At 47.0% G+C, this 17,044-nt stretch overlaps 1 protein-coding gene across 3 annotated transcripts in view; it reads right to left on the bottom strand.

The window, feature by feature from the left end:
* Positions 1-22: 22 nt before the first annotated feature.
* The window catches only part of SLC7A7 (solute carrier family 7 member 7), a 33,229-nt gene continuing 16,207 nt past the window's right edge, over positions 23-17,044 (bottom strand). For all 3 annotated transcript variants that reach the window (XM_065941583.1, XM_065941582.1, XM_065941581.1), the window contains 8 exons: positions 5,497-5,622; positions 4,307-4,451; positions 2,726-2,849; positions 2,384-2,487; positions 2,016-2,112; positions 1,128-1,277; positions 734-917; positions 23-503 (listed from right to left, as the gene is read on the bottom strand). In XM_065941583.1, coding sequence (XP_065797655.1) covers positions 397-503; positions 734-917; positions 1,128-1,277; positions 2,016-2,112; positions 2,384-2,487; positions 2,726-2,849; positions 4,307-4,451; positions 5,497-5,622 — 1,037 coding nt within the window. In that variant the 3' untranslated portion in view covers positions 23-396. The remainder of the gene's footprint in view (positions 504-733; positions 918-1,127; positions 1,278-2,015; positions 2,113-2,383; positions 2,488-2,725; positions 2,850-4,306; positions 4,452-5,496; positions 5,623-17,044) is intronic.

The following is a 17,044-nucleotide window of genomic DNA, read 5'->3' as shown; positions in this document are numbered from 1 at the left end:
TGTCTAGCACCTGTGACCATTTCATGTCTCTAAAGGAGACAGGCAGTTAAAGCATTGTTGGATTTTCCAGTGGAAGAGGAGTAGTGGGCAGGCACAGTGGCCGTGAGTGGATATCTTCACACATGGGAGCGCGCCACTGGAACATCCCAGCTCACACCTAGCATGCTTCCCATCACAGTCTGTTTTATGTCCCTTTAAAGAAACCTGGAATAATGTGTAGCAAAACAAATAAATTACTCTCCATCTCTCAGAAAGCAAGTTCAGAGGTTGCTGAAGCTGCCTAAGAGGCTTCTGGACAGGTGTCTCCAAATAAGTGAGCTTTCCTTTTCAACTTCCTTGCCTCCCGCCAGCAGGAGATAAAAGCCCCTGCTTTCCACATCTCGAAATTTCTTGTGGTTATTCAGACTTGGTATCCTGTTGCTTGGACTGCTCTCCTCCATCTTCCAAATCCATCTCTGCAGCAACTGACATACAGAGGACCTGGACGTACCACGTGACAGAGGCTGCAAAGAGAGGCTAGAGTCAGAACTGAAGGCGGCAAGTCAGCAGGACTGAGTCCAGGCGGCACTGAAGGGGGCTGGGCCCAAGGGGACAATTGCAGTTAAACCTCAACAACAGGTAGGGGCTGCGGCAAAGGCAGCTTGGGAGAGTAAGAGCTGCAGAAGAAAAAAGCAAAAAAAAACCAACCCTAAGCTGTACAGTAGCTGAGCTGACCTGAGGATCCAAGGCTTACCCACAATCCTGCGGAGGCAAAGAGGTCGTTTGTGTTCTGGCACTCTGATGATGAAGAAGTAAAAGGGCAAGCCTGAGAGAGCAATGCCAATGCCGATGAGAGAATTGATGGTATCACTGTAGAGTGGGACGGCCACCAGGAAGACGGTGCAGAGGCAGAAGACAATGGGGAAGAACAGGCTGAGCTAAGGGCACAAGAAACAATTAGAGGTTAAACAGGTCAGGGTCGACAGCCACGATATCCTCCCCACTCCTGTAGAGCAGAGTACTGAGCCTTCCTGTCATCCCGTTCATTGATTTCAATGAGTACCACCCACAGTTCTGGGCAGAGGTTTCTGAGGAGGTGTCAGAATCCCTGGAGCAGGTACAGCAAAGGTGGGATGGAGAGGAGCTACCTTGAGAGGACGAGGCCTGTTGGGCTCCTTCCAGCGCAGATAAAGCTGACCCACAATAGAGAGCCCCACGAAGAACCAGTAGCTGAAGCTGTAGTAGTTAATGAGCTGAAAGATGTCCTCCACACACAAGTAGATCAACGCCATGAGACCCTGTGGGCACAAGCCCATGTCAGCTCCTGTCAGCCTCTGTCACGCAAAGCAGTTTCCAGTCCCCTTTATCCCACAGATCCACCCCCTTGTTGAGTCCTCAGTTTCTCCAGCTGTCCTTTTCTGTTCCCACCCCATTTGCCACCTTAACTTCATTCATTTCCTATCAAGTCAGTAGCCTTTTTCAGCCCGTTCTTCAAATCCTTGCCAGTTTAATCCTCTATACAGCACAGCTCAAAACAGTTCCTCAAATAGCTTTTGCCCCAGAACCTCTCCAGAATGGCTCCAACCTACACTTCCAGCTTTTACCTTCTACTACCTAACTCTACACCTCCAGATTGCTGATGTCTAACCTAAAGCGCATTGATGTTTGCAACCCTAAACTTGAAGATCCATTTCAAATTCTCCAAAGTCTTTGTTCTTTCACTTCTACTCCTACAGAAATGACCATTTCTCCCCATAAACACTACATCATCATCTGCCACAGCAGTCATTACAATGTATTCCATGACCATTATGCCTCACTCTAGACGAGGAGGCCACCATTCCTTAGGGAAGATGGATTCTCTTCAGAACCACTGCAGCAGTTAGCACAGTGCCTTGCCTTGCCCATGGTGAATGGTCCACTAATAGTTTTTCTATTAGAATATTTAGAGCTGCTTGGAAGCTAGAACAGTTCTATCTACTGTTCCTAAAGTTTCCCCATTACCTGGCTTTCAGCCCAGTCTTGAGATCACTTACATTGAAGAGAAGAGCTGGCACCGGTGTGAACCGCTCCACATGAATCATGCAGATGGTATCAGGGAGATGGCCTTCTCTTGAGCCCACAAAGAAAAGCCTATTTTGGGTAAGATAGGAGAGGCTGAAAAACCTGGGGGACATGGGTGTGGCCAGGTTCATATGCCACAAGTCCTTCCCTCCATCAAAAGGGTTTGATTAATTTGGAAAGAAGTTGAATACCAAGATGTGTGAGCACTGGAGGCTGCTGATGGGAATGAGGCCAAAGGGTTGACTATTATTTGGGGAGCATGGTGGCTCAAGTGGGTCCTGTAAGTCTGGCCCTGCCATAGCTCTTCACAATACTCCTCAGTAAAAGAAGACACTCATACCTAGACGCAGCCACGATGGAGGCATTGAGGCCACCAAAGCAGGATAATGCAACCGCAAACGGAATGGTCCAATTGAATATTCCAAAAATCTGGTCTGCAAAAGTCTAAGGGGAAGGAATGGAGAGGAGTCATTAGCAGGGCCAAACAGAGATGGAAGGCAAGGACAAGCATGTCCCTCTGCTGGCAACCCAACCCTTACAAAGTATGGCTAACAGGACCTTACAAGCCCAGTGCCCTAAGCATACTCCAAGGACTACCGGATTTCTGGGACTCTGAGGAGCAACATGATACCCCAAAGCCCACAAACACACCCTCACCCTTCTGCTAGTGAAAATCCTTTACCACAGCAACAGCATCGCTTGCCAGGATGTCCCTCATTTCGAGCACAGTGTAATAGGCCACATTGGTCAAGATGTAGATGATGGTGACAATGGGCATGGAAATGCCAATGGAGAGGGGCAGATTCCTGCAGCCAAACAGAACAGTAGATCCATTAGTCCCACAGTCTCATCCCCATTGTCCTTTGATTCTTAGACTGCCTGCACCAATCCAGAGCTGGGGCCTCCTAGGCATTCCCCCAGTGCTTTTGCCTTTAAGTAGGAGAGTAGCTTAAACTCAAGCACTAAAGAGCGTCAGGTGGAAGAAATATAACATTCAGAGAAAGGCCTACACGAAAAAAGGGGGAAAGGATTAACAATCATGTCACAGTGTGATAACAGCAAAGGAAGGTTTGGTTTTGTTTTACTCTAGAGGTTCCTTAGTATCAGGCTTCCTTCTCCAAGATTATCAACACTGGAAAATTTGTCTTAAGGTTAAATAGAAAAGAAATTATGGAGGGAAATTCTGAAATCTTACCTCTCTAAAGAGTAAGACAGGCCCTCAGTAAGAACAATATGTGTACCTGAACAAGCAATTAGAAATATGTCCGCCCCACTCCCTTAGTCAGTTTGAGAACCTTGATTGCTACCCTAACCCTTGGCCAGAGAAGACTTAAAGAGAAAGACTTAAAGACAGCTCATAGTCCCTCTGGCCCAAAATAAGCCATGATCTTTATAAATGTTCTTTGCAGTGAGACTTGGAGGGGGGCAGGGTGTAGAGGGGCAAATATTCAAATCATTCAGCTTCTGTCCAGTAGGTGGAAGCACCACCCAGGCCTTCATCAGCTATTTTCTGCTCCCAGGGTTGCAACACTAGATGTATATCAAGAATACCCTTGTTTCTCAAAGCCAAAAGGAGTTTATTACTATTTTAAAAATTTCAGAAACCTCATTTCCTGGCAAATCTTAGTTCCTAGACTAGAGTCACTAAATTTTAGAGCCAGGAAAGGCTCTGAAAGTCATATAGTTCAACCCCCTCAATTATAGATAGGGAGCAGGTAGAGATGGCAGGGAATTCCCTCAAGGTCACCCAACAAATCAGTGGAAAGACAAATCCAGGCCCTTCCTGCCTCCACTGACTTCCTGCCCAGTGTTCTTTTCACTCCGTGACTACAAGACAATTCAGTGACGTCCTGAAACAAACAATACCACTAAGTCACGAATTTGAGAAACATGGGATCAGAAGGAAAAGGTTTCTGCTGGTCTGTGACCCTAAAGTTTTGGGAATAAGGGTGTGTGAAAATCTATCAAGAAAAGTCTTTTTTTAATTAAAAAAAAACACACACAAGCACATGATACAGCCTACTTTGATTAATGCTGAAATGCATGAACAAATGTGAAATGCCCTGTAAAAATTTTTTTTAGTACAAGAAAGTTCACCTCTCAGCACTGTTACTGTGCTCATGGACCAGTTACTTGTCCAGCCTCAGGCCTGTCAAAATGATGCTGACAAAACTGACCAGCTGCAGTATGCCATCAGCACACAGTAGGACTTCAGTAAATGACGGTTGTCATCGCTGTGGGGCGTTGATAGTGAAGTACCTACCTCTCAGGGTTCTGGATCTCTTCAGTGACATAGTTGAGGGTGTCCCAGCCAGAGTAGGAGAACAGAGCCGAGTACAGTGCCAGAGCAATGTCACCCACTGAAAATGATGAACCCTCAAAGGAATTTTCAAAGTGAGTCGAGGCTCCTGGAACCCAGAGAACACAGAAACGCAGAAGGATTAGTGGCCTATACCCCAACTACAAGGTGACTCAGTAAGGGAGAGGAAGAAAATGACAATAACAGTGGTTTAGAACACCTTAGCAGTAAGGGTATCAGTGAAGGAATAGGGAGCAGAAGAAAGACACCTACAGAAAAGGGCCGGAGTGCTGGGATCAGCAGCCGGATCTTAACAGGAAGGACCCTGGTGAATTTCTAGGGTAAGGAACAACAGCACAAGGGCTAGAGAACAGGAGCGATGCAGTTCTGGCCTGCTCCCCTCCTAACTGCACGGCGGACAGGGAGTGGAGGAAGGCAGGGTTCAGTGCGCCCAGTCAACAGGGCAGTTATAGAACAGGTGTTCACACCTGGAAACGGAGAGGCGTGAGTACCACGGGTTCATCTCTGCCCATGCCCACTCCCAGGGGCAGAACAGTCACTGCCACGGCACTTGGCTCGACAATCTGCAAAAGCCGGCTCAAGATCAACCTCCCCTGGGAGGCAGCATGCACAGACACGACAGGACAGGCTTTGGGGTCAGTCGGCCTGGTACCAATTTCAGCTCCACCATTTAAGCTGGGGCTTCCCTGGTAGCTCAGATAGTAAAGAATCCGCCTGCAGTACAAGCAACCCAGGTTTGATCCCTGGGTCAGGAAGATCCCTTAGAGAAAGAAATGGTAGCCCACTACAGGATTCTTGCCTGGAGAATCCCATGGACAGAGGAACTCGGCAGGCTACAATCCATAGGGTCACAAAGAGTTAGTCACGACTGAGCACCCATGCATGCACTTAAGCTAGGGACTTTAGAGAATTTCTTGGCAGTCCAGGTGTTAGGGCTCTGAGCTTCCATTGCAGAGGGCACAGGTTCAATCCCTGGTGGAGGAACTAAGATCCCTCAAGCTGTGGGGCATGGCCTAAATAAAAGGGAATAATAACAGTACTTATTAAATGAAATCATGCACAAAGGCTACTTAGAAGGGTACAGCTCATGGAAAATGCTTAACAAACAAGTTGCAGTTACTATTATTTCTTACCCTGGCCAAGTCTAACGATGCCTGCGATGATGATGGCGATCAGTGCCAATACTTTAGCATAGGTGAAAACATCTTGTACCAGGGTTCCCCACTTGACATAGGCACAGTTAATGAAGGTTAAGAGACCTGAAAGAAAAATAATGCTGATTGGTGACTGACCCTACCATCCAGAGGGCCTCAGACCCCCCAAACAATTTTTCTAGTACCCATCACCAAAACAGACCCTTTGGTCAAAGAGGTGTCTGGGCTCTGACCTGCTCTGCACTGGAAATCTCTGCCCAAAATTTCCTCACCATTATCATTCACAGGCACTTGCTGAGCACCCGGGTGCACAGCAACACACACACACACACACACACACACACTCACACTCAGCACTTATATAATATGAGATACAAAGTGACTGGATCTGCTTACACACAAATGTGCTCACAGCAATAGGAAGCAACTGGTGGCAGAACAGGGTTAGTGATGTGTTCTGGCTGTTGGCTCTGAAAAGTCAGAGTCTCTCCCCATCTCCAGCCCCGCAGCCCCTTATGTGGGCCTAGGAATAAACACTCTGATGCTGTGGATCACTGTGAACCTTGATGAGCCCTGCTGTAACTTAGCCAGTGTCTGGGCCAGCAGGTCAGGATGTGTGACCAGGATTAGGCTGGAGGCCAGACTTCTGCCTCTGCTGGCCTGTTCAGCTGCTTGTTTTCACGCTTGGAAAGATTCTTGAAACAGGTTCCTATACAAAGGGAACGGGGCATTTTTCCTGACTGGACAATGCAAAAGGCAGAGCCATGGACATTCCTCAAGTCCTTCCACCCTGGGGTAGAGGCAAACTCTTTACCTGAAAGAGCTCCAGCAAAGTTCATGAATTGCCCTTAGAGTCAGGGTTCTTAACCTAGGGCTTCCACAAGGCCTGCAATTCTCTGTAAAGTGTTATGTTCATATGTCCAAAGTATATGCATTTCTCTAAGAAAAAGGGTCCATTACTTCCATCAGAATATCAGAGAAATCCACCATCCCCCTCCCACAAAAACACCTATAATCTGCTACTTCAGAAGAAGAAATTCTAGAACGGAAGCCCACACAGGCTGTGAGGTCAACCAGTAGCCCCAGGATGTGGTAGGGGGTGGGGAGGGGGGGCATGGGGAAAATCAAAAGAATTCTGAAATTCAGCAGAATGTCCCTCAACCGCTCCCCCCACAACCTCTTAAACAAGCAGGTAGGCGCATACCCCGTAGCTTTCCTGCTGCGGTACAGCGGATCCCGGATCCGGCATTGCTCCCTCCTTCCCAGCTCAGCAACTGGGGCAGCAGAAGGAGGGCTGCCTTCCCAGAGAGAAAGCCCTGGGCTTGCCTGCTTCTGACCCCAGCTCAGTCCCAGGGACTCCCTGTCTCCATCCTGGCGGTGGTGTGGCCCTCAGGGTCCCCAGCCATCCTGGTTTTTCGTGTCCTGGTCTCAACACACTCTGGCCCAGGACTACTTCCTCCTGAGGGGCAGGAAGAAGCAACCAAGCCATCTCACCTTCTGTCTCCCCCTCCCTCACTGCCCAAGTCTCTTTCTGTTCTTCCAGAAAGGGGGCTTTCTTGTCCCTAATAAACAAGACAATGAACAACCAAACCTTATCACAGGGCTGGGCAAAAATGCACCCATAACTCCAGGCCAATGCAGTGTTAAGTTAATAATTAAAGGCACGAGTGTGCAGTTGCCACAAGCACCCCCACAGAATGGCCAAACCTTTCAGATCTGCTGATCCCCCTCAGCCAGTCACTCATCCTTCACTCCCCACTGGCTTCTGCCTCCAGCCACTCAGCAGCCCTGATCCCACTTCTCTGCATCCTGTAACCTCCACCCCTCACCCTCAGGCTCTGCTGCTGACACACAAATATAACTTAAGCCAGGCTGGATTAGAAACACCTGGGACACCTGGAGCTGCCACATTCACAAAGGAACAGGATCCCATAATTAAAATTCACAGTTAGGGACTTCCCCGGCGGTCCAGCGGTAAAGAATCTGCCTCCCGATGCAGGGGATGTGGGTTTGATCCCTTGTTGGGGAACTAAGATCCCACATGCCTCAGGGTAGTAAGTCCGAGCACCATAACTAGAGAGAAGCCCCCACACACCGCAACTAGAGGAAGCCCGCACACAGCAACGAAGACCCAATGCAGACAACGTTTTCTTAATTAGAAAAAAAAATTCACGGTTAGCCCTCAGCATCACCAGGGGGCCAACACCAAACTGGGATGGGCAGGCGGCTTAAGGGACTGGCTCTAGCTGAGTCAATCTGTAGCCACATGCCACCAGGTTCTGTTCTCAGCTCTGTCCAGGGAGCTAGACAGGGAAAAGCTGACCCATTACCCTTTACTACAGCAAATTCTGCAAAGAAAATTTTCAGGGATCACTTACATTTTAATCCCTATAGCTTCTCTAGTCTACTTCCACATCCATCCACTCGTAGCCTTCCTTTGACAACCAGTGTTTCCTCCTCCCCGACTCCTCAGCCTTTGTTCTCAGTCACGGACCCACCATCACCCCCTGATCTGCTCTCTGCATCAAGCATGGGAGGCTCCGTTTGAATGAAGGAGGGGATCCTCTGGAAAGAGCGCCAGCCCTCATCTTCCCCAGCGCTCAGCTGCCTGCAGGGCCTCTTGGCCGTGAGAGCAGGAAACGGCCCCGCAGGCGGCAGTGCTGACAGAGCTCTTTGTCCCCACCCCCGGCGGATACAGCTGACCGGTGGTGGCCCCGGAGCACAGCCAAGTGCACTGTTCTTGAAGTGGAGCCCAACCTCCTGCTTCAGAGGCAGGGAAGTGGGTGGGGTGGGGCCTGGGGTTAGGATAATGTAAGGACAAGGACATTTAACCTCAAGGATCAGGGATGCCCTACCCTCCTACCTCTAGGTACAATTCAGTCTCCACCCAACGCTGAGCCAAGTCCACAGGAAGATGGCCTGAAAATCACCCTTGGATCCTTGACTCAGGTGCACCTCCATTCCTGCTTTGACCCCTGCTTTGGAGGAAGAAGCAACTGCGAAGAAGTCACTCCTATAATTATCTAAAGAGATGTTCCTCAATGGTCATGAAACCTAGTCTCCATGGACACCTAGAGAAAGAAGCTAGTTCCAGCAATAAGGTCCAGCATCAACTCTAGAACTAAAATGAAGGAGAGTACCTGCATGGGCTAATCCAGAACAGAACAACTCAAATGCCAATCAAGAGTAGAATAGTTAAATGAAAACAATGGAATACTACACAGCAATAAAAATGAATCATCTACAACCACAGACAAAGCCAGGAATACACTTCACGAACATTAAGTGAACAAGCCAGACACAAGAGGACATACCCTCTGTGTCCATTTACATAAAAACATAAATTAATCTATGCTACTAGAAATCAGAACAGAGATTTCCCTTAAAGTGTGCATGGTGGGCATGGGGTGAGTGATTTGAACACAAGAAAGGCTCAGGGGGCTGCTTTCTACAATCTGAGCACACATCAAGCTGTACGCTTATAAAATGTGCACTGTTTCAAAAAAAATGTGCACTGTTTCTTCTATTTATATACACTTGAATAAAAAATTAAAATTGAGGTTAGCAAATCCATTCAGGTTATTAAAGATCCTCCTTTCTTCCCTTCATATTTTGCTAAAAGTTTTAACAGAGGAGCCTAGAATTTGGGCAAGAATCAAGCTCAGATTACCAGCGCAGAATGCTCAGAATCCACCTCTTTCTCTTTTTTGGAAAGCCAGGTTATCACTTGTGGTGGGCATAGTAGTGACCCTGAGAAACAGAAGAGTCAGCAAAAGACTTCTGATGTGAGAAAGACTTGACTAGCTACTGCTGGCTTTGAGGATGGAAGGGGGTCAAGAGCTCAGGAATCTGGGCAGCCCCTAGAAGCTAGAAAAGGTGAGAAAATGGAATCTCCCCTAGAGCCTCTAGAAGAGAACACGGCAACACTGACACCTTGACATTAGCCCAGTGGGACCCATTTCAGCCTTCTGACCTACTGAACTGTGAAATAATAAATTTGTGTTGTTTTAAACCACTACATTGGTGGCAATTTGCTACAACTGCAATAGGAAACTAATACATCACTCAATAGCTTCCTTTTTACACCCTTCCTATTCTCCAAGATCCAGGAGATGCCTAGTGGTCACTGTCATCACAACTAATTATAAATCCTTTCCATTTGCTTGAAGGGGGTAGTTGTTTAGTCACCAAGTCGTGTCTGACTCTTCACGACCCCATGGACAGAAGCACGTCAGGCTTCCCTGTCCCTCACTATCTCCCAGTTTGCCCAAGTTCATGTCCATTGTAAGTGGGTAGTTAAAAACATTTAAAGCAATGACATGCTTTATTACTATCTCCTCAACTCTCTTGGTCTTGTTTCTTTGCTGGCCTAGATCTATTGGCTTGCTGGGTTTTTACTGAACCCTTTCCTAGGTGAGCAGTTCTTCTGCAGGTAAACTTAGAGAAAAAGTGGGACTGTGGCATCTCCTTTCTCTATACCATCTACTATCAGGGATCTAAGTGACCCTAGGGCATCCAGCCTTTCTCCTGCTCTTCTGACTCTGCACATTGCTCTCAGAACCTTTTGTTGACCTAAGTCACTTCTTCAGGTCTTAGTTTATTAACCTTCAGGACACTCTCCTCACAGGTCTGGGCCACTCCTATATTTATTTAGTCTTGATTATGTGATCTCTCATTATCTCTTATATATCTTATTTCTAAAAATCTAAGGTCATCAAAAATCAGTAAGTTCAACCACATCATCTTCGGAGGATTCTCCTGTTCTTCCTAAAAAAGATAATGTCACTATTTTATCAGAATTTCATTTCGAAGACACTCCTGGTCTTTGTTGTTTTTAAATCCCTGGCTATAAAATTATAATTCCTTGCCCTGAATTTTCCTGCAATCTCTTTGCCTAACAGTTAGAGTACATTTTGGAGGAAATTTAGCAATTTTTTTTTCTGGGAAGTACCAACTCTGAGAAGGCATAGTCACTTCCTCACAAGGATTCCACATTTCTCCTGGTTATATAAAATAATAATAATTAATCTTTACCTTTATATATTCACATTGAAGTCTTTATGGATTACATACCTTGATGTCTTAGATTTGATTTAAATAATCTAGTGTGGGTGATGAAAGACTGGATGGAGCATAGACATTGATAAAACAGTAGAGATAGTCATTGATCTGGTGCTTGAGCCCTGAGAGTTCATTGTATAATTTGCTCTACTTTTGTATATGTGAAAATTTCCACAATAAGTCATTTTTTTAATGTAGAGAAGTACTGCTTCTGATAGAAGGCAACTGATTTTAGCCAAAGAAGCTCAAGGAATTGAAGTTTCCATTGCTACCATATTTCCCTTTTGTACAAATTTTATGATTTGTACTTAAGAGGAAAGCAAAATACTTATTCTTCTCATCTGATGCTGTGCAGTATATGCCCACAATTACATCATTCCCACTTCTTTTTGCTTTTGTCCTCTGTTCTCTTTACCACACTTCTTCCTTTAGGGTGAGGGGTTTATTTCCATGCTCTTTACTAAGGGAAACCTTCAGCAGAAATCCCTAGGTAAAACCCAAGAGCCCTCTGATAGCACCAGGTAGTAATCCCTTCCATGGTAAGCAGATGGGATTAACAGAGGCCAGGGCCTTGGCACCCTTTCTAAGAGATGGGCCACATATCTGTAATGAGGAAAGAAGAGACTTCTCCTGCTTACTTGTGAGAAACAGCCCTCCTCTAGGGAGAGAACTGGAAGCAGCAGCAGACAGCATTGTCCATTACATTTGTGGGGAAAGTGAAAAAGGAGAGGTGAAATCCTCTCCACAGGTTTCTATATCTTGGTCCTGAAATTTCCCTCTCACTGCAATCAATCCCAGAGGGAGCAGGCATCCCTTATTACAGCAGACCTTCATACAAGTACCTCTCTTTGATATACTGCAGCAATCTCAGCTCTTTTACAGGCCCATCACTTTTGAACAAGGTATGCATCCCGGGTGGTTCAGTGGTAATGAACCTCCTGCCAATACAGGAGATGTGGGCTTGATCCCTGGGTCGGGAAGATCCCCTGGAGGAGGAAATGGCAACCCAAGTATTCTTGCTTGAAAAACCCTATGGACAGAGGAGTCTGGTGGGCTACAGTTCATTGAGTCTCAAAGAGTCGGATACAACTGAGCATACACACGTGCTCTTTCACTGTCATATTCTACTCAAATATGAAATTGCTTCTTCCCGCAGTAAAAGTAAAAAGCAAATGTACTGGGCTTCCCTGGTGGTCCAGTGGTTAAGACTCCATGCTCTCAATGCAGGAGACACGGGTTCAAACCCTGGTCGGGGAACTAAGATCCCACATGCCACAGAGCATGGCCAAAACAAAATAAAAAAAAAAGCAAATGTATTTATTAGCCTCACTGAATGCTGATGAGTACAAAAGCATCACTCCCGGTCTTCTAGCTTCTACAAATGCATTACTGAGCAACTTTTCACCTTTATTCTTCTTTCCCTGTAATATCTCATAGCCTCCAAAATACCCAGATGAATACTTTTACCTGTGTATTTTTCTCCTTTCCTCTAAAATTTCAGTTTAAAGTTTTATCAAATGCACCTCTCCCAATCTCTATGAAATCTGCTCCTCACCAGAGTGTATATTTCTGGGTGTCTTAGCATTTACATTTCAGCACTCAGCTCTGTTCTTTTTCTTTCACATTGACAGCCTTCAAATGACAGAGAGGAAGATTCCACCTCCACTCAATTTGCTATCTCAAACTTCAAAGTCAGTGGTCACGCCTCTCACATGTCTTCTGACTGGTGACATCACTCATTCCTCAGCAGTCAACGACAGGATAGCAGTCCCTGGGCTTAACTGGGGTGAGCAAGCTCTTTGTCACATGCTACCCAAGAAAAACCACCCGTCTCTGCATTAGGCCAGGCTGTGTGTGAAGTGAAGTCGCTCAGCCATGCCCAACTCTTTGCAACCCCATGGACTGTAGCCTACCAGGATCCTCAGATGCTTTACCATCTGAGTTACGAGGGAAGCCCATGGCTGTGCGTAGTCAGAGTCAACTGCTATGGAGCAGCCTAGCCCCTTAGATGGAACATTCAGACCTGCAAACACCAGACGTCTCCAGGGTCCTCTACCACAGTGTTTCCTCAGAAGGACCAGATGTAAGCTCTCCAAAAAAACCTCAGATCTGCTGCCTTAAGCCAAGCATTTCAAGTGTTTTCCTCTTTTCTCTACCACTGATTGTTTTTTGTTTTGTTTTCTGGTTGTGCCACATGACTGGCGGAATTCTTAGTTTCCCCACCAGGGATTAAACCCAGGGCCATGGCGGTGGAAGGACCAAGTCCTAACCCCCAGACCACCAGGGAAGTCCCACCACTGCTTGTTTTGCTTTTTGTCATCTGATGGTGGTTTAGGGCTCTCTCTGCATCTCAAAAATCCCTTTTTCTTCTTAGCTTCCTTGATGGCTATTTCTTCCTTCCGAGGAGCCGCCGTATTTCCCAGATAACAGATGACCCTCAGACTCTTTTACAGGCTACAGAAATTTTGCTTACTGCAGCATCATGTGTGACAGCAGCTGGCAGGAAGACACACACAGCATAAACCCTGTGGGTCACCGGATCACATCCCTCACACTCTGCCCAGTGGACTCAGCACTTCAGTCGCCATGGCTCCGCACCACCCAGATGGAGCAAGCAAACCGGCAGGCCCGCCTATTAAACCACTCCATCAGCTCCCATCTTGAAGCCAGCAAGTCCTGGTTAACTGGATTCTTACTGGATTGCTCAGCTAAGTCCAGTTCAGGTTCTAAGAATCAGGACACCAAGCCCGAGTGAGCATCAGAATGGCCCAAGGAATGTGAACCTACAGCTCTGGGTCTCCACCTCTGAAATTCTGATTCAGAAGGGCTGAGATGGGGCTCCCCTGGGGGAGTCTGGTTATCTGCTTGCTTCAGGCTACCTTAGTTCATCACAAAACAAAATCATCACATACAGAACTACCTGGTTCTAGGCAAGCCGAAACCCTCACTTAGCTCAGCTCTCCTGGCTCCACAAATGCATCACTTGACAAGCTTTAACACAGTCCAGTGCTCGGTCCCACCCAGGCCAAAGAAGCCAGGCTCTGGGGTGGAGCCCAGGCTTCGGCATGTTTTTAAAGCTCCCCAGGTGATTCTAAAGCTGCCCATTGATAACCTCTCTTCCCAAGGTTAGTTGTCCTCAGCAGCAGCTTTCTGCTTCCTCCAGCCTTGTCCTCCAAGTCTAATCCCATTCTTCTACCCAGTGGTTCAGAGTTATTTGATTGATGAAGAAGAGAGGGAGAGGAAGGGGCCATGAATGTTTTTTTAAACCCCCTTGGTGACTCCAATGTTCAGCTGAGATTGGGGCCCAAGCTCCTTTACCAGCCTCCTCTAGGCCATTCCCTTAACCTCTTCTGAGACAGAAAGAGAACAGGAAAAGAGATTAAGGTGAACCCCTGAAAAGCCTTGGGGATCAGGCCAGCACAGAGCCCCACTGCCCTCCCTGCTGGTGATGGGTCTGTTCCAAGGTCCATGGTGACCCCCTCCCAGAACGACTCTAGTCCCTGCGTTGCTGTCAATGTGGAACATGAAATGTAAGCTTCCTCACCCCTAATGTACAATGGAAAACCCCTCTGGGAGAGGCAACCAGCTTCCAAGTAGAAAGTTCAAAGGGCAACAGGCAGTTGGGGGCCCAGCGTCTGGCTGTTCCACCTCATTAGCCGCAAGGACATGAAGTCAGTGGTTCTGGTACTAGGAGAAGCTGCCCGAGGGCAGGGGCCAAAGCTTTCAGAGATCTGAGGTCCTCGGGAGTTCATGAGCAGCTTGAGCAGTTGCCCTCCCCTCAGCCCACAGCAGCCATCTGCCCCACCAGCACCCTGAGAGCCAAGGGCAGCCAATGCCCTTCTCTGCTAAGATGAACATGGAGCCGAACCTTCTGTTCATTCCTCCAGCCGACATTCACTGAAAAGCACCTGCTGCTGCTAAGTGGCTTCAGTCGTGTTCAACTCTTTGGGACTCCATGAACTGCAGGCTCATCTGTCCATGGGATTCTCCAGGCAAGAATACGCGAATGGGTTGCCATGCCCTCCTCCAGGGGATTTTCCCAACCCAGGGATCGAACCCACATCTCTTACGTCTCCTGCATTTACCACTAGCACCACCTGGGAATCAGCTATATGCACACATATAACCCTTTCCTCTTGAGAAAAGCACTTACTCCACACAAAGGGTCAAGCATCAGGGACAGCAAGACTATGGACACTAAAGAGCAGCCTGTTCACAGCTCCCCCTCCAGCCCCACGTGTGTGCTGCTAGCCGCCTGCTACAGAACACACAGGAGATAAACCAGCCCATTAACCAAAGGCAAAGATCTAAAAAAAAAAAATAAAAAGATCTAGACCAACAAAACTAGGTCACAGGGAGCGTGAGTGTAGGCAAGACAGGAGCAGAAACATCCAGGGCTGCTAACAGTGGGCCAAAGCAGGGAGTTCCCTGGTGGTCTAGTGGTTAGGACTCAGCGCTTTCACTGCCCTGACCCGGTTCAATCCCTGGTTGGGGAACTCCCAAAAGCCAGAAGTCTAAATAAATAAATAAATAAACAATGGACCAAAGCACACTGGCTCCGTGTGGACTGCGTTTCTGGACACGGAGTCCTAACGCCGCCACCTCCGCCTCCCCCGCAAAGAGGAAGAGGAGTCTCAGCCATCCCTGCTGATCTCTAAGCTACTTAAGATTAACACTGCTTTTAATCATCTAAAGACAGAATCAGAAAGTCAAGGTTTTAGAAATTAATAAAATGTATATGACTGTGGGTATAACTTGCAGCAATAGATACCATTTTTTGACTGACAATTATGTGTTGGGTCACTCACATTCTTACATGTGTGCATGTATGTGTGTTGATCAGTCATGTCCAACTCTTTGAGACCCCATGGACTGTAGCTCACCAGGCTCCCGTGTCCATGGGATTTCCCAAGCAAGAATACTGGAGTGGGCTGCCATTCGCTTCTCCAGGGGGTCTTCCTGACCCAAGGATCAAGCCCAGGTTTCCTGTATCGCAGGCAGATTCTTTAATGTCTGAGACACCAAGGAATCCCAACACTGTTACATACATTATCTAATTTAATCAAACAGACTAGGTTTACTATCTTCATCTTACAATTGAGGGAACTGAGGCTACTCACTGGCCAGTTCCAAGGCTTGGACATGTTCCACTATACCATACGCTCTATTTGCATGCAAGGATGTGGGCCAGGGAGTGGGACTATTGTCCTCTGGGGTATCGGGGCTTCTGGCTGCAAAGAACTGGAGCAATCCTCAAAGAGCTCCTAGAAGCCAGAGTAATTAGTTTCAGGAGGGGCCGAATCCACACCCCTCTGGTTGGAAAAAGTAACCATTTATAGCACCCTGGACAGTACAGCAAGGTTCCTTCAGAACTCAAAATTCGTCCACTCATCCATTCATTCCCCTATGGACCCACCCATCCAACAAGCATGTGTTGAGCCTGAACTCACTATATTCCAGACCCTGTGCAGACTCTGTGTTTAAGACCCAGTGCCCTGGGACTTCCCTGGTGGTCCAGTGGCTAGGACTCCATGCTCCCAATGCAGGGGGCCTGGGTTCGATCCCTGGTTGGGGAACTAGATCCCACATGCCATAACTAAGAGTTTGCATGCTGCAACTAAAGGTCCCACATGCCACAGCGAAGACTGAAGATTTCACATGGTGCAACTAAGACCTGGTGCAGCCAAGTAAATAAGTTTTTAAAATATTAAAAATAAAAAGTCTCCATCCTTCCCAGAGAAGTGAACATGGACAATTACAAGAATCAGGTGCTATGAAATTACTGAGAGGCAACCCATCCATTCTGGGGCAGCAAAGTGGGCTTAGGTAGACATCAGGACCATTGCTATCTGGACTGAGTGAAGAGGTTCATGTCGGGGTTGGTGGAAGGGAGGTGGAATTCCTGGCAGAGGGAACACCATGTAATTACCCTAACAATGAAATCAGCAATGAGTGGAGTCACCCATGCATACAAACAACTTATTTATGCAATAATCAGTCAGTCATTTCAAGATCTATTAGCAATACTAGCTTATCTAGGGCTGTAGTTAGTTCATCAGCAGCTTTAAAGGAAGATTATGCCTGTAAAGGAAATACATGCCACCCCAAAAGAAGTAGAATCTTTATTTGCTCTCTCGAAATTGTCACTGATGAAAAGGATGAAAGTATGGTAGAAATATAGATCAAGCTTCTAGAGGTAGAATCCCATTCTACAGATGAGGAAACCAAGGCTAATAAATTCAACCTGCCTAATTTCATGCTCTTAACCACCATGCACCACTACCTCTTAAAGGGGTGAGGGTATGCTCTGCACCATTCAAGGGAGAGAGATGCTGACTCTGGGCACCCAAGCATTCCAATGAAGAAGACCTCATTGTAGGCTAAGAATACTTCATCCAATTTGATAAATACACCCCCAAACCAACATAAGGTAGGCTTAAGTCTTTCCCATAAACTCCTCCCTCAG

This window comes from Muntiacus reevesi, chromosome 7, assembly GCF_963930625.1.
Source record: "Muntiacus reevesi chromosome 7, mMunRee1.1, whole genome shotgun sequence".
Classification (NCBI taxonomy): Eukaryota; Metazoa; Chordata; class Mammalia; order Artiodactyla; family Cervidae; genus Muntiacus; species Muntiacus reevesi.
The sequence above is the reverse complement of the archived record's forward strand: the minus strand, read 5'-3'. Positions and strand labels throughout refer to the sequence as shown.